Source organism: Carassius carassius, chromosome 5 (assembly GCF_963082965.1).
Source record: "Carassius carassius chromosome 5, fCarCar2.1, whole genome shotgun sequence".
Taxonomy (NCBI): Eukaryota; Metazoa; Chordata; class Actinopteri; order Cypriniformes; family Cyprinidae; genus Carassius; species Carassius carassius.
The window spans coordinates 21,175,558-21,194,006 of NC_081759.1; the positions used below are offsets into that span (position 1 = coordinate 21,175,558).

The window sequence follows — 18,449 nt, forward strand, 5'->3', positions numbered from 1 at the left end:
GTATCCAATTTAAAAGTTCTCACCAACAAAACATGCACAAGAGACTAAAAACAAATAGTGACAAAAGGCAAATTACAGTTTTACATTTTAATCAGATAAATAAACATTTAAAAGACTGTACAAACGATACAAAACATGACAGAATATAAGAAACCAATAGAAATGTAGTCAGTGAAAATGTTCAGGTAAAAGTAGTCAGTCGGCAGAAAAAGGTGTTTTTTACAATTTGGGGTTTTTAAGGAAAACAAGGATCACTGAAAAATTGCCAGGATAATTTTCATACCATTTTAATTCGATTTCAGTGAGCTAGAAAAGGATTATATTGGCTAATATACCAAAGAAAAAAATGCTAAGAGAAAAAAAAGCTTTTGCGACAGCTAATTCATTATCTAAATGCAGACTGTGCACCATATGGGCAAAAGATATTGCTCATGTCTGATGTTTCATGTACAACTCAAACATAGACACTGATGTTCCTGACTAGGGACCAGATAATATTCAAGTCAGCTCAATGGATTTGGCTCAACACATTCCAAAAGATCCAGTTTACCCAAAAGCCATCTGTAAAGGAGTAAAGCATTTCTTCTGACAATGTATAATTGAAGACTCCAGGTTTAATCCAAACTGTATGTTTATTCTTATCTGGGGACATGCTATCTTTTTGGTCTTGCATTTTTCAGAGGCAGGATGAAGTTGAGATCTTTTCTCAGCTGCAGAACCTGGTAGGACTGTAAATGAACAATAAAAACTCATTAACAAACAAACTCGGTGCTGCTGCAACAGACCTCGTTCATGAATAAGATCAGAATAGTAATATTTTTATTACTGATTTAAGGAGGCTTACCTCTGTAAATTCTGCTTTAATGGCTTCAAACTTAACCTTCTCGTGAACGGCTCTGGCTGTGTTTGTACGATCAAATGGTTCTAAAACAGAACACAAATATTCAAGTTCATGGAGACTAATAAACTAATAAAAACAACTGTTGTCCTTATACTCTTTCAGTACATGATGTACAAAGATTTTGGGACTGTTTACCTTCTACACAAATGAACTTATCTCTCCATTCTCTGCAATAGGTCTTGGGGAGAGTTTTTGCTTCACGCACAGAGATCACATGCTTATCCCATCTGTGGAAATATAACAATTAACTGTAGAGACATGCTTTTCAGTGCAATCAGACTTGTTTATTCAAAGAAGCATATGCACATATCTAGAGTGCTATGAGCATTAGAGCGGGCCATCTGGAGCAGGGCCACATGCAGAGCCAGAATTTCACCTGCTGTTGTCAGTCTAGCAAAATGACATGAAACAGGAGCTTTGCAGGTGGCTTAGATTTAGGCAAGTTTTTGTAAGCAACACTGGCCCCTATCTATTACATGTAAATCTAGTCTGCTGTGTAAACTGGGATACAAATATTACATATTTGACTGACAATTACTTACCCTTGTGCTGTGCTGTTCTATGTCAAAAATGACCTGCACTTTTTTTTTTAAATAGCTTGCAAATCTCTCATTATGCTATATTATCACCAAATCTTGGATTCAGTCTTCGTGTAAACTTGTTTTCTTTCAATTTGCACAGGTAAGTGTTTTTACACACTATTTTTGGTGGCACTGTCCCTGGGGGAGTTTATTGTAATTTATAACTTTGATACAATAAAATACTGATATACGATAGCATTTGCAAAAAAGCCACAACTTTTAAGGGCATAAAATTGTTTATTTTATTGAAAGATAAATAAAACAAGGCTAGAACATGACAATGATGTATATTTTTACATTAATTTAAACTTCTTGAGGTGGTAAAACATTGGAGAAAAAGGCATGGATGTGCATATGTTTACTTCAAATTTCTTTAGAGAGAAGTATTATTTTTCCTATTTTTAACCAAAACAGGATGGTGTGAGCATTAGTGGGTACATTCGTGTAATGTAAATATCATTCATATACTGGACAATAATATGGCAATAGAATGCGCCCAGCAATCGATGTAGCCCAATAAAAAGAAAACGCTGTAACTGAGTGTTGAAACCATTTTAGACATCTTTAGATTTCGTCCACTGACAAGATGTGTTGAGCCAGTCAACATGACAACTTCAGCTCTACATCGAATTAAGATTTTACCCATTTTAAAAAGTAAAATACATTTTAAAAGGAAAATCTGAGATTCTTATTAAGCTCAGTCTGAGTCTTACAATCAATCAGTTCCATAAAGAAATACGAAATCTGTGCTAACTGAAAGAAAACAAGTTAGTAAAAAGATTGAATGCAATATTTAGTAATAATATATAGTATAACAAGAACTATATATGCAATTTTTGATTGTGAACACCACAAATGTAACTGAAAAAAAAGTTATTTGGTTTTAGTCCAACGTAATAACATTAACTAGCATTAACTTTTGACCTCTGCAGGTCAAAAAATTGGAACACAACAGGAGGGTTATGTGTTATAGCACTACAAATTCAGAGATAACAAAATGAAGTGACCAAAAATAAAAATGTTTACGAATGTTTTCTTGTTTTGCCTAAAATATAGGTTTGATCAATGCCAATGATTTATGCCATAAATCAATGATGTTACTTACTTGAAAACAGTGGCATAGTACTTTAGGAAACCCAAGAGCAAGTCTCCCAAGGATGACTGGTTTTTAGATACAAAAGCCGGAATATTGCTTGGTCCACTTGGGACAAGATGAATGTCCATCTTAGGGTTGAAGCACTCCTGAAAGAAATGATTGCAACATGTAAACTCTTTTAACAAAAGCATATTTTTATGTGTCATTTATTCATTAGGCAATTTGCTTACTGGATAATCCATTTGAAGGCATGGAATGACAGGTTCAGGAAGAGCTATATGAGGTTGAAACAATAAACATTTAGAACAACATAAGCAGAAAAGCACAGGAAAGCTTGCATATTTTTTTAAGACTCAACACTGCTAATTACAAATGTAGTGTGTTAGACCTTAATCCAAAACTTTAGAAAAATGACTTACTCTGAAGGTAATGCAGGACCATAAGAACCAGCGTGTAGCTGCTCAGTGTTCCTCGGCTGGCATCATTGATGCGGTGATGACTGGCCCATTTCTTTATTACAAGGATGATAGGACGAACACGTTTTTCAACTGAAATTAATATAAAAACATAAATACCATTTTCAGAAAGATTTAAATGAGGTATAATTAGGTTTAAATTCTGAACATTTCTGATCTTACCATAGGCATATGTCCGCAGTAAGAAGGTGTTTCTGATACCAACAGTGTTGTTAAAGTTCAAGTCAAACTCCACACCACTGCATGTAAAACAATTCCAGAAAAACTGTGCTTAGCTGATGTATTGATCTTTTGTTTTCAGATGATACTGCTTTTCATGACTTTCATGCTTGCTACATTCACACTGCAAGTGCTGGTTAAATAACAGTTTACTACAATTCAAAGGTTTGGGTTTGGGAAGATTAAAAAAAAATATATATACCCATATATATATATATATATATATATATATATATATATACCCACATACATTTTCAGCAGCCACTACTCCTGTCTTAATTCTTTGCTTATCAACAAATATTTCTTATTATTTAAATGATGAAACAGTTGCTGTTTATTTTTGTGAACACTGATACAGTTTTTCTGAATTATAATATATTATTATGAATAGGACGTGCAAAAGAAATTAATCTAAATCCTTTATAAAATCTTATAAAGGTCTTTATATATAAAAAAAGCCTTTATCACTTTTGATCAATTTAATGCATCCCTTCTAAATGAAAGTTAATTTATTTAAAAAAAATAATAATAATTGAATGGTAGTGTAGATACACCTATTCCTGACTGCAAATACAACACAAAAATTGAAAAGACCTACCTGACTCTGTCCCTGAATTTCAGAATGGGCACTTTAGCTCTGATGAGCTGAGGTCTCTCAATGTAAGCTGTGAAGCAGCAGTAACGCCATTAGTTGATGAAACAAAGAGAAGTTTACAGGGAAACGGCTGTATGTTTAATGATGCATGTAGGGCAAATCACTTACACAGTGTGTAAAACAACTTCCGCACAAGACTAAGAACATATACAGCATCTGTTCTGTGGTTTACCTACAAAGGAGTATGTAAAGAGTTATACCTAAGACAGCAAAGCCTGAACCATTAGAACTAAAAGCATCTTTCCTCAAGAACACACCTACCATTCCCTCTTCAATGACAAGACAAAGATCTGCATCACTGCTGCGACTACCAAAGCCATTTAGAGATGATCCGGCCAAGAAGACTTGTGCGCCTAGAGCAAAGTTTGAAATATTAGAACAAGTTCATGAAGAATTCAAATGAAAAAAATGATTAGCTCACCAAAAAAGAAAAAAAAAGCTGAAAATGTACTCAATCAAGACGTAGATGAGTTGGTTTCCTCATCAGGACCAATTTGGAGAAATGTAGCATTATATCACTCGCTCAGCAATAGATCCTCTGCAATGAATGGGTGCTTCCTGAGATGTTAATTTTTGGACTGGATGTGTCTCAATTATTTGTGCATTATTGTGATGTTTTCATTAGCTGTTCGGACTCTCATTCTGACGGCACCCATTCACTATAGATGATCCTTTGCTGAGCAAGTGATGTAATGCTAAATATCCCTAAATCTGTTTCAATGAAGAAACAAACTTTTGGATTGCCTGAAGCTGAGTACATTCTGAAATTTTCATTTTTGGGTGAACTATTCTTTTAAACCATGGCTAGAGAAGATCCCAGTCATAATATCTGTAAATATGAGTGTAATGTACATGGGAAGATTGTCTGGATGTCCCTCTGCAGTGCAGCTCGGCAATGTTCCTTCTTCTCCAGATCATCATTCTGTTGCTCACAAGCATGAAAAAGGTTGAGAATCTGCTGACTTAGCTGTGGACGGAAGAATAATATAATACTGAAAAATATACACTTTGCCGTTAACTTGTGTGTATATCAAATAAAAGGTCATGTGACTAAGTCGGCCAGCATTCCTGGCTTTTCTTTGTGTGTTTACCTTATCATTGACTGCTGATGGGTGAAAGGCGCTCTGATCGGATCCCTCTTTCAAAGATGGCACACAACCTCCAGTCTTGGAGACGGCAGATGAGCATGTGGGTACGCTGGGATTAGAATGACACATTTCTCTGCTTGACCCCGGTCCAGTCGCCGGCTGGGAGGTAAAGTTGGCATCTCTTGCAGGCTGGTTGTGAGGACCTGGAGAACCGAAGCACTGTCTCTTCAGGTCATTCTGACTGTGATTATCTCTCCTTCTCCTGCCACAGTAAATTACATTTTGTTAGAGGGAAGGAACTTAACACACCCCATTGATTGAAATCCAGACTAGTGACATGAATTCCAGTGGTTTGTGGTCACGCGTTCAAGATGCCAGTGTGCTACTCACTTTCTGTTGCCTCCTTTTACATCACTTGGACTGAAAGAAACACCCGGTTGTGCCACTGGTGTCCATTGATAGGCTGGAATCAAACGAGGAACATTCATGGGTGGACCAATGTAGCTATGGAGACAGAAATGAAGAAATTAAATGAATTCACAGAACATAATGCACAATTGCAAAAGCACAATATCCACTCACTTTGTTACATTCAGATGGGCTTCAATCCTCTGTTGCTGGGACACGGTGTGAGGTAAAATCTGCTGGAATATATGTGCAGATTGCCTGTCTTTATGGGAAAAGACATAACCTCTAGGCAACATTGTCCTCCTCAGCCAGAGCAAGCATCAGCTGCCTTCAGCTTTACAAACAAAACAGTCAGTTTGGAGACAACAGATCATTTTTAAATATGTTATCCTAACCATTTCCGTGATTTTTATTTTCACGTAAAAAATGTAACAGGCAAAATAAAACAGTAAGTGTTCATTGCCAAATGATAAAACACCTCAACACCCAAACACATTATACTGGAAATCTGCTGCCTTGATAGTGTGTCACGCTAAAATGTTAAATGAGAGAATCTGTTATCAATGATGAAATCACAAATGAAAGCAAAACATGCAGCTCACTGGCCGAAGAGTGCTAGAACATAACACCCGTTTAATAGCTTACACTACAATAACTGTTCGCAACCAGCTGTAAAAATGCTGTAATAATTGCCTTCGATTGTTGTAAGTAACAACTAAAGGAAGAAGAGCTCACCAGTGGGGCTGGCAGGTTTGGAAAGTGAGAGAGCAGAAGCGTGTGTAAAATATCAAAACACCATAGCCTCTGTTTCCGGTTTATTTCGCTTGTGATTTTAAAATAAAAGTCCCGTGCTATTGTCAGGACATGGCACGGTATACTGAGAAATAGCATTCATAAAATGTGGATATTTCTTTACATTTAATAAATGTGTATATTTTTTTATATGTCTTATATTTAAAAACAAAATATATCTGTACTTTTTGTTCATTCCTACAGATTTAGTTTTTTTTTGTAATTATGAGGAAAAATGGGCCTGTGGTAAATATTTCTTTCTTTCTTTCTTTCTTTCTTTCTTTCTTTCTTTCTTTCTTTCTTTCTTTCTTTCTTTCTTTCTTTCTTTTAACTCGTTAAAGTTTATAAGAAGGTGCTTTATAAAAAGGATGTACTTGTTCATTTTATAAAGACTATCAACTCACATCTTGGTGGTGGGCATATTTTGACCAATAATCAAGTGCTGTTATGTAACATACACAATTATTTTTTTTTTACTGTGTTCAGTGTTCACAGCGTTCCAGACCGTGCACAGAGTGGAAGTGGAGTGAATTTGCCTGCAGCAAGGAGTTGGTTTCCCTAAAAGTTGGAGCATGTGGGTTTCTCTCACTAGTGAAGAACGGGGGGGGGGGGGGGGGGGGGGGGTTGGGGGGGTGGAAATAAGTGAGTACAGAATGCTATGCCATTTAAATGCTTTTCCAGTCCATCTTAAAGTCTGTGTGTTTCTTGACGACAAACAAAGCTTGATGCTTTTGCTTCTGTTGGAACAGTTTTCATTGGCTGAGAAGATTGAAGGCTACAAAACAGCCACTTTAATTTACGATGTCGTTGTTACACGTTACACTTACTATTATAATATAAATGATGCACAAATAATTGCTAGTAAACCTAAGACGAACCCTAATCCTAACCCCAACAATATAGTAAATACATGTAGTTAATTAATATTACTCAGTACTTCAATATATAATTAACAAGGACACCTTAAAATAAAGTGATGTGTCACCCATCCCCTCAGCGGGATGGCTAGTTTACTTAACCATATTACAAATAAATCCTAATCAGGGGTGCGTTTCCCGTACAACGACGTAGCTCACAGATTAACCACCATAGTACGATGCATCGTAAATGAAAACGAACGACCTAGTCACGACAGTAAAAGAAACCACAGTCGTGGCCAAAAGTTTTGAGAATTACATAAATATTGGAAATTGGAAAAGTTGCTGCTTAAGTTTTTATAATAGCAATTTGCATATACTCCAGAATGTTATTAAGAGTGATCAGATGAATTGCATAGTCCTTCTTTGCCATGAAAATTAACTTAATCCCAAAAAAACCTTTCCACTGCATTTCATTGCTGTCATTAAAGGACCTGCTGAGATCATTTCAGTAATCGTCTTGTTAACTCAGGTGAGAATGTTGACGAGCACAAGGCTGGAGATCATTATGTCAGGCTGATTGGGTTAGAATGGCAGACTTGACATGTTAAAAGGAGGGTAATGCTTGAAATCATTGTTCTTCCATTGTTAACCATGGTGACCTGCAAAGAAACGCGTGCAGCCATCATTGCGTTGCATAAAAATGGCTTCACAGGCAAGGATATTGTGGCTACTAAGATTGCACCTAAATCAACAATTTATAGGATCATCAAGAACTTCAAGAAAAGAGGTTCAATTCTTGTAAAGAAGGCTTCAGGGCGTCCAAGAAAGTCCAGCAAGCGCCAGGATCGTCTCCTAAAGAGGATTCAGCTGCGGGATCGGAGTGCCACCAGTGCAGAGCTTGCTCAGGAATGACAGCAGGCAGGTGTGAGCGCATCTGCACGCACAGTGAGGCCAAGACTTTTGGAAGATGGCCTGGTGTCAAGAAGGGCAGCAAAGAAGCCACTTCTCTCCAAAAAAAACATCAGGGACAGATTGATCTTCTGCAGAAAGTATAGTGAATGGACTGCTGAGGACTGGGGCAAAGTCATATTCTTGGGGTTGCTTCTCATCCAAGGGAGTGGGCTCACTCACAATTCTGCCCAAAAACACAGCCATGAATAAAGAATGGTACCAAAATACCCTACAACAGCAACTTCTTCCAACAATCCAACAACAGTTTGGTGAAGAACAATGCATTTTGAAACGTATGAAGTGCTTGTAATTATATTTCAGTACATCACAGAAACAACTGAAACGACGATCTAAAAGCAGTTTAGCAGCAAACTTTTTGAAAACGAATATTTATGTCATTCTCAAAACTTGGCCACGACTGTACGTTGGTTTGAGCCGTCGTTCTTCTTCGATCTAATGGCTTGACTGGAGACATGAGCACATACCGCCACCTACAGTAATTTGGTTTTATTTTCTCTTTTCTTCTACTCGAATTACGCTTTTGAAATGACGTTACGTAGGAGTCGAGAAATAACCAATCATTCGTTTGTTCTGCAATACATTATACACACGGAGTTAAAAATGTGCTCTTTTCTGATCCCTATGTCAATAATTTCACAATTTCAGATAAATACTATTTCTTATGTAATATTGATAGGCTACATAACCACAATTGAAAAAAGATGGGTTTTGAAAAACTGTGATGTACTGTTGTGGATTGCTTATTTTGCTCAATCTTTCCTATTTATGTCTTCTTGCCATTCTGACGTGTTAATGAAAATGACACGAAAACCCCAATTTTCAATGCTTGAAATTGCAGTTCTTTTCGAGGAGGTGGAAAATAGTAAAGTCCTATTTTCAAAGCTGAAAAATAGCATTACAAATGCTGACAAAAATAAAATCTGGGCAGAAATCACTAAAAAAATAAACGATGCTAGCTATGGATATGGACAAAGCCCAGACAAAGTCAGGAATAAGTGGAGGGACTTCGCAAGTGTGACAAAACAGAGGGCTGTGGCACGTAAGAGGGAACCAAACAAGACTAATGGGGTATCAGTTCAGTTCCTCCTGTCCCTACAGAGGAAGAGACAGTTTTGGCCATCCTGGGGACTGTTGCAATGGAAGGATCCTTGGAGATATAGATACATGTGCATCAACCAGTCCTTTGCCTTCAAAGTCCAGGCCTCAAATATCAGGCCCTCTCCAGTCTGGCCCTTCAACATCAGGCTTCACATCTTCAGAGGGCAATAAGAAGAAACAATGCTTTAAATTCAGTTGTTAGCTACACTGCATTATTATGCTGTTGGAAATTTATGGAGGTGGTGAGTGATGGCCTAATGGGTGAGTGATGGAAGCACACATGACTCTTTTGTGTGGGCCACTTCTGCAGTTTGCAGGTGGCTGAAGAGGGTGCATGGCTTTGGTGATAGCTGGCTGCTGGAGACATGTCCTCTTCGCCCATACGTCCTGTCACCTGTGCAGCATCCAGCCACCACTGCAGTTTAAACCATTTGTTTAATCTGACATAATTTCCGTTAAATATTTGGTTTCTTTGCCGATATGCATTAAATGAACACTTAAAAACATTTAAAAAAAACTTTTGCAAACAGTGTATACCGTCTCTCTCTCTCTCTCTCTCTCTCTCTCTATATATGTATTCACACACAAACACATTTGTAGAGAGTATTCTATATTCTAATTCTGTAAAAACAACAAAATCACTCACTTATTTATACATTTTTTTGGTACTTTATTTAGGTACATTCATTTAAAATTAAAAATTAATTTACTATAAAAATACTGTAATTTGAGTGTTAACATTTTATATAAGGGAAAGCCTCTAACACACTGTTTTACCAATATTGTTATACGAGACATATGTATTTTGGAATGTTTTTACAAAGATAACTCACTTGACAAACTCATCGTTTCTTCGCACAAACGAAACAATGACTGCGTTCTAATCGGCAAGATTAATGCTTTCAGAGGGCACTTCGAAGGGAGAATGATTCGCGAGGGCCACGCTGCTATAGTTTCAAACTGAATTTGTAATAATAATAAAAAGGCGAATTATGAAATAAATTTAAAACACAACTTTAAGTCTTTTAAATCACTCAAAGTGGATGGTGAAATCTTCTTAAGGAATAGGGCATAGAGTCGATAACTCTGAATAGAACACAGCCCAGGTGCGGCGCAATCAATGACGTCGACACAGCAAACTAACGACGAACTATGATTCTAACCACAGGTGGAGAGCGTTCCAACCATAGACATAATATACGTAGACGCCTCATGACGTGCTGGAGCGTGATCCAGCGTCGCCGCCATATTGGTTGGGTCTCTCCACTCAACGCTAGCACCAGAGTCAATCGGAGTCAACGGAGAGCGAGCAATTATGCCCGTATTTTGTGCAGCTTATGGTTGCAATAACCGACGCATTATTGATACCAGATCGCATGGGATTACATTTCACAACTAAGATTGAATAATAATTTAGGTTATTTTACCATTTATACAATTATGTCATCGTAACTAACGTTACTTACGTTTAACGTTCAGCAGGAACTGGTAACTTTCTCTCATTATCTCTTGCTGTTTTTTTCTCTCTCTTCACACACAAGGTTTCCCAGTGATACAGGCTTGAGGAGGCAATGGGAAGTTGCTATAAGACGGGAGGGTTTTGTTTTTGAGAACCATCATTTTATGCTTGTGTCATTTGTGGTGTCTGTATTTCACAAAGTAAGGCTGCACCACATCGCAAAATTAACTATCCTGGAGTTACAGAGTGCAAGCATACGCAAGAAGCTGTGCAAAACAGTTCTTTTTAAAGGATTTTAGCTCCCCAGTCCCAGTTGCAAGCCTGACAGGGTAATGTAAGATGCTGGAATGACCTGGAATTATAACGTTTACTTTAGGCCTTTAAACGCCACACCACCAATCTAACCTGCACCTGCTCTTTTACTGCACTGGTCACTGTACTTTACACACATGCATTTGCACTAATCATATTTTGCACAGACTGCACACTGTTCTAGCTATTACTGTAAACTGCCTAAAGCTGTTACTGTACAAAGCACAGTAAACTATTTCTATGAAAACATCATTGCACTACTGTTATTCTGTATATACTGTAATACATTGTTTAACAATACTTTTACACACTCATCCAACTGTATTTATTATCACTGTTCTCACATTGCTGCTGTTCATAATGCATATATAATCCTACATTGCTCTGTTCATAATGTACATACAATCTCTACATTTGCATTCCTATTTATATTCTGTACATACTCTGCTCAATACTGTATATAGTAATTCCACTATACATTCTGTATATCATAGCTTCACTTACTCTGCACTTTTATGTATATAAAACACTATATTCTTGCACTTCTGGTTAGATGCTAACTGTATTTCATTAGCTCTGTACTTGTACTCTGCATAATGACAATAAAGTTGAATCTAATCTAATCTAAAAAAAAATCTGAGCTGGTACAGTATATATGGGAAGCTTGTACGTATATGTGTTACAGAAAGTGAGTGAGTGAGTGAGTGAGTGTGTGTGAGAGTGTGTGATAGTGTGTGCGTGTGTGTGTGTGAGAGAGTGTGTGAGAGTGTATATGTGTGTGTGTGTGAGAGAGAAATAAATTCAAATGAAAAATCAAACTTGTTTCTTTATTAAAATATAAAATTCATTCATTTATACATTTATCAATATTCCTGTGTGAGTGTGTGAGGGAGAAATAAATTCAAAATAACAATCAAACTTTAAAATATGAAATTCATTCATTTATACATTTATCAATATGCCATTGTTTGTGTGTGTGAGAGAGAAATAAATTCAAATGAACAATCAAACTTTTTTCTTTATTAAAATATAAAATTCATTCATTTATACATTTATCAATGTGCCATAGTCTACCATATGTCTTTGTTAAAGAGCGTAATACAAAGTCTTTCAACATGAAAGCAGAATTTTTCAATGTGTGACAGCGTCCTGTATCATAACTAAGTCTCTGCCGTTTGTAACAAACCAAACCGTGTGAAAATCCGGTAAAAACTCGGGGAGTTATGATCATTGTAGTTGAGGATACACCTTCCTCGGTAGAAATAAATGCGGCGGGCGGCGCATTGGGGACCCATCCAAGATGGCGCCGCGCTGATACGTCCGCTCCAATAGGCAGCGTCAGTCTATGAGGCGTCTACGTATATTATGTCTATGGTTCCAACGACACAAGTTTGAGATGCAGTTTGCGAATGTTCGTTTGAACTATGGTTTCGGGAAACACCGAATCGTTGGTGACGACGGAGCTTGCGACCATAGTTGGCTAACGATGCTTTTGGGACACGCACCCCAGATCATGACCAACTATATATCGTTGGAAAGGTCTAAGACTCCTAAATAGATATTTTACCACTGTTTGTTACTAATTATGTAGGAACAGTAATAGATTAATTTATGACAAGGGTGCACCTCAAAAATATAGTACATCACTAAAGTAAAAAAATTCCCTATTGTATTTTAGAAATCATCATAAATTATATATCAATTGAAAGCTTAAAACCTCTAAATACATCCTGTGAAAACCATTAACCTAGTTATTTATATTGCATAACCATGGAAATGGTATACTTCAAAATCATATTACAAAATGTATAAGTTCATGAATTATAACAATTTAAGTTTGGATAGTGCACTTTCACATCTATGTGTTCCAAAATAGGTGTTACAGTTGAAGTGTTAAAAGCAGCATCACACTTACAATCAAGCTGTTGTACTGTGGTAAACCACTTAGCTCATTAATTAGCTCTTTAAATTAGAAAAATAAATAAAAATCCAGATCCTTAGATCTAAAACACAATTTAAAAGCTGTAAATATCCTTGTTACATTTTGGAGTAAACATTAAAGTTTTAGAATTGAATGGTTAACTCTTCATTTCTCATGTTTTGATAGTTTTAACTACACTTACGAAAATTAACCATGGTTTTACTGCAAATAAAACCAAAAAACCATGGTTATTATAGTAAAACCATGGTAACCACAAATTATGGTTTTGCTATATTACCCATAGTTTAACCATGGTATTTGTAGTAAATCTGTGGTTATACAAATGGTAGTCGTACGCCAAAAAACCATGGGTTACTACAGTTTTACTATAAAAAAAGTTATTTTTCGTTGTTACAGTTTTATTTACATTTTCATAAAGTGATAATTATTGTTACGACTGTGATTTATGAAGATGATCGTCGTAAAATGCTATGATGAAAAAGTGGCAAGTGTTTTTTAATGAGAGAAAAGCGTGGCAGGGGGCGTTGTTGTGGGATATTGTGTGGTAACGTTATGTGTTATTATGACCATCGACTGACAGTAGATTCATCTTGAGAGCCACACGCCCACTGAGAGAGAGAGAGAGAGAGAGAGAGAGAGAGAGAGAGGGGGGCTGCGGTTCTTTATTCACCGTTACCTCGCGCTCTTCAGAATTAGCATACGGGCGCGTTTTCGAATCGCCGAGATGCGAGGTGAGCCCATCGTGTGCCAAACTAGCTGAAATTGGGCAGTATTAGTGGGTAATTCGCCGTGGGATTCATTCAGTGCGCCTGACAGCCTACATACAGAGCGCGTAATGAGAGACGCAGACTGCCGCTGCTCATAATGTGACTGACCGCGCGCAACGCACCCAAAGCCGCTACATTCCGCAGGAAGAAGAAACTCGGTGATCAACAAATCGCTTCTCGTCTCAGGAGGGAAAAACGGCAACATGGGGTGAGTTGCTTGTAAATAGCGAAACGTACCGTAGAAATTGGCAGCTCTCAGTATGACGGTTGTATCACCGGTCTTATGAGGACAGCTAGGGCAGAATGTAAGGGAGTTATTCATGCTCATTAAAGCCTTCTTCTTTAGTATGACATTATGACATAAATATATTTATGTGCATTACATATTACAAATATAGTACATGCCCACACTGAAAAGTATAGCAAACACACACATGCATGCATAGCCTATATAATAGTATAATATATAATTTATAATAAAAATATTTATTTTATATATATATATATATATATATATATATATATATATATATATTCATTCTTAATCCATTGCGACAACCATTTTTTTGACAACTGAGAGTAAAGTATATTGGGCAGCCTTGTATGATCTATAGTGTTTTTTTTTTTTTTTTTTTTTGGTAAATGATAACAAGCATGTACTCTGAATGAGAATGAACATTAGCTAATTTCACATATTGATGTGCTGCAGTGCCAAAGGCCTTTAATCTCATCATGCTTATGTAATCTACATTTCAGCAGAGCATCGCTGAATGGCACAGCCTTACCAATTCAGTTTTGGAGCCAATATTGGCAATGACATCTGATATCTGTACACGGAATTTCCAAAGCTCAGCTGGAGATTGAACTGAAATATAGATTGTAAATAGGTGACCCTATACATGGAAATTCGAACTTGGGTGCTCGGAGGGTCGCTTATCATGAGTTTTGGTCTGAATGACCTAAAGTCTTTTCATTGGTAGCTCTTGTTGTTTATAAATCAGACTCTTGAAGATTTTCCCAAGGTAGTCTTTGATCAGTGTCTGGAAGCTTAAGTGATCATGTTTTCATTTTAAGTGTTTTATTAAATAAAGATTGATCTTCTTGTGGTGAGAAAGCATTTTCTTTTATTAAAACAATGAATAAATAAAATACTCTAATTGCTTCAAGGCCCATCTTCCTTATTCTTAATTAAATGATCACCATTGAAATATTCAAGGGCTGTTCAGGGAGTGTATTACTCTGGAGAAAAGTATTCCCACTTCCTACTCAATTCAGCGGCACACAATTCAATTTACTTCATGCTATAAAGTGTTTGATTGTTGTGTAGTATGCTTGCTAACATTACTGAACAGGCAATAGTGGTTGTAATAGAATGCAGCATTTGTGTCCTGGAATTAAAAACCTTTTTCTCCATACGGAAATTGATTTTAACAATAACTTATAAAAAACCTTTAAAGACAGACCTATTGTGGGCTACGAGGTTGTTAATCAATATGTTTTTGTTGAAGCAATCTATTTGAATTATTTCAAATTGTTATAAAAATAATTTAACAGTAAAATTTTCGGTGAAAACTACATTACCCACAATGCAGTGCATTTCCACAATTCCACCAATCAAAAAATCCAAGAGTGCTAAGCTCTGCCCATGAGGCACCACGAAATCACACTTAAAACACTTTTATATTTAACTATTTCTACTTTTTTAAGATTCCACTAGAGAAAATGTAATAATAATAAAAAAAAAGATAATTCCAAAACTTACGCCGCTGAAAAAGTTGGCGGCACTAAAGAAAATAGGCCTGTGGTAGGGGCTGTTGAGGCTTTTTTTACAGATCTGCCCCCTGCTGAATGCAATGAGAAACTGAAGAGATGGAAAACAAAAGCAGTGCTTCGAAGATGAATATTATAAAATGAAAAGTGATCTATTTCGCTTTTTTCATTTATTTTCTTCTAAAACAGATGTTTTAGATGTAAAGATTAAAATGATGTCACTTTTCAAAATCAAGATCAATCATCCTGCCAGCCAGGTTATGTAACAAATATATGTGAATATGCAACAACAACAACAAAAAAATCTTCTCATCCATGTATGTCTACTACCCGTACATACTATTTAAGATCACTCAAGCTGGAAGTGTGGCAGAATTTCGTTTTCTTTTTTGTTACTGTATTATTTGGACAGAAATACAGATGTTCATGTAAAGATAGGATGAAGTGACTGCTAGCTCTGGATGGTGGTGGGTTGTTGAAGGTGGGTGGTGTGAAATTGTCTCCCTTGTGTGTTGATGTTAATATAGAGCTGGCTAAGTTTGATTCCTTATATAATTGACTATAGCACTTACATCTAACATTGTACAGTCTTACAGTAGCTTTGAGATACATTTGACTTTTGAGTCCAGTGGATTGTATGATCAATCTGTTCAAAATAAGCAAAGAATAACAACTTTTCAAGTGATTGTCTTAGAGGGTTTGTGTTTTCAGACACAGTTTAGAATGAAATCTAGCATTCATTTTCCTTTTGTAAATGCAGGCTGTACTGCCATCTTATTTTTTCTGTGTGGGTGGTTGGCATTTAACCATGAATTGATGAAACATGAAATGGAAAACTCGTAGGAAACAAAATATGAAAATCATGTTGGTTATACTGTTGGATACTTAGAAAATACATTGTTACTTGTGTAGTTTGTATTTTAACATAATTTTGTCATATTTTCTGTGCTAAAGATTGAAGATGACAGATTCTACTGGTCAAATATATATATAATATAAAAATGATTTTTCAATTCAGTCAATGACAATTTGAAGCATTTTTATTGTAAATATATATTTTATTATTTATGAATGACACTAAGTCTGTCACACCATAATAAATATTTATCATTATAATAAAATGAGAAAATGTTTGATAACAATTGGTATCCAATAAGCACATACAATTATAAGCATCCATGCAAATTTTAAGTCATTTTCTTTAATATGGCAATATGACTTCCAGTCTATTTACTGTTTCATTCTTTCCCCAAAGATGCCTTTAATTAATTTCAGGTGAAAACAGAGTAAAGTATGTATACAAATGGATTGCATTCACAAAATAAACATTTATTTCAAGTTAATATATTTTAAATGGTTATGACCCTCTGGACAAGACACCATGTGATGTCATGTGAACCACCCATGTGTGGTGACTGCAACTGAATTTTAATAGAATTGAAAAGCTAATTATGCAACGAGCCTTTGATGCTCTTCAGAGATCTTCCGCCTCCACGGTGCAGCGTAAGCACTTCTCCATACTCCGCAGCGCTCTCTTTCCTCCTCCTCAACTAAGCTATCCCTGCTTTTCTTCTTTCGTCTTCCTTGACTTTCCCTCTCATTCCTGCACATCAACCCAGCGGCAGCTGATTAGAAGCACGCTAATGTAATTGAATATGGTGATTCGTTATCCTGGGAATAGAAGCAACAAACCGTCTGTATCTGTGCTTGGGATATTACCCCTTCCCCCATTCAGTTCTTCCCACTTCTGATCCTATATTTTAATAAGCAGGACGGAATATATTGGGATTGATTGGGATTTGAAGGGTGTTTTTTGTGGAATTAGGTCAGAGGAGTGTAGGTTGTGGCAACGATATGGAAAAGCTCTGTCTGCTGATGTTTGAGTATACAGTAGTCAAGACAGATGCCCTTTGACATTGATTTGAAGCCAGCTGCTATTAAAGTATTGGGAAAGGTCCAATAAGCAGTCTATACTGGGATTACCTCTGTGATTGGATTTGTTTTTTGAAAACCTCCCATGTAACTTTCTATACTCTCAAAAATAAAGGTTCGAAAAGTGTAGTTTAATTTTTTTCCCCCAAAAGAACCTTTCCAAAGACTCTTTTTTTCCACTACAAAGAACCTTCTGTGCAGTGGAAAGGTATAATACTTTTACAATTTACTGCATGTTGTTATTCTTGTTGTTATTTACCTATAGCGGCTCGCCAATCACAAGAATACATTATCTTTAACTTTGGTTTATGATACCTTATGCATTAACCAATGTTAACAAGTTGAAACTTACCGAGAAGTGTAGCATTCCGTTTTGGCAGCATGAATGCTAATTGCTCATGAATTGCTGAGGACATGTATGTATCACTTGGAATGATGATAAATGTGTAATTAAGTTGAGAAGAATGAGAAAAGTTCAGAGTAAAACGGCTCATCTGACTGGGGCTCCGGTGTCCTTTTGTTCTTTTCCGCGATGATTGCCTATTATTCTAGAGAGTGATTATTCCATTCTGCTTGTGGTCCACATGATCCTCTTTTTTTTTGGCCAAGGTGATGATTCACAAAAAACAGACCTTCGTTTTTCACTGTGCATGGCCTCCAAGATGACTAATTTCTTAAAGGAATTATCCCAAAAATGAAAATTCTATTATAATTTTCTCACCCTCATGTTGTTTCAAACCTGCTCTGTAAAACACAAAAGAAGATATACTGAGAATTGTCTGGCTGAGAAATGAAAGTAAATAGTGTCCAGTGTTGTTTAGATCCTATTGACTTTCATCGTATAGAGAAAAACAATCGAAACCTTCTCCAGAATATCTTCTTTTGTGTTACATAGAAGAAATAAAGTCATACATAATAATAATCATATTATTAAAACAGCATGAATTTTCCTTTTTGCTTAAACTGCCCTTATGAAGGGTGGATTGTTGACTTTTGAATTGTTAACACAATCTTGAAATGCAGCATAGAAAAACTTGGCTGGAGTGTTTATGAAAGTTCACTCATCCTCTTAGAATAAAAGAAGTAATGCACATTAGTTTATCTAGTATTTATGTTACCTT

At 36.3% G+C, this 18,449-nt stretch overlaps 2 protein-coding genes across 2 annotated transcripts in view; one reads left to right on the forward strand and one right to left on the reverse strand.

The window, feature by feature from the left end:
- Positions 1 to 72: 72 nt before the first annotated feature.
- Positions 73 to 6,273, reverse strand: tent2 (terminal nucleotidyltransferase 2). Its single transcript, XM_059550115.1, has 15 exons — positions 6,160 to 6,273; positions 5,599 to 5,758; positions 5,407 to 5,520; positions 5,020 to 5,278; positions 4,781 to 4,895; positions 4,190 to 4,281; positions 4,037 to 4,100; positions 3,872 to 3,938; positions 3,217 to 3,293; positions 2,998 to 3,126; positions 2,809 to 2,852; positions 2,588 to 2,724; positions 1,037 to 1,128; positions 845 to 924; positions 73 to 728 (listed from the first exon to the last, which is right to left on the reverse strand). Exons 2-15 carry the CDS (start codon positions 5,718 to 5,720, stop codon positions 654 to 656), a joined length of 1,467 nt encoding a protein of 488 aa, XP_059406098.1. The 5' UTR covers positions 5,721 to 5,758; positions 6,160 to 6,273; the 3' UTR covers positions 73 to 653.
- A 7,210-nt stretch (positions 6,274 to 13,483) lies between these two features.
- The window catches only part of homer1b (homer scaffold protein 1b), a 29,895-nt gene continuing 24,929 nt past the window's right edge, over positions 13,484 to 18,449 (forward strand). Inside the window, exon 1 of the mRNA XM_059550117.1 lies at positions 13,484 to 13,834. Coding sequence (XP_059406100.1) covers positions 13,830 to 13,834 — 5 coding nt within the window. The 5' untranslated portion in view covers positions 13,484 to 13,829. The remainder of the gene's footprint in view (positions 13,835 to 18,449) is intronic.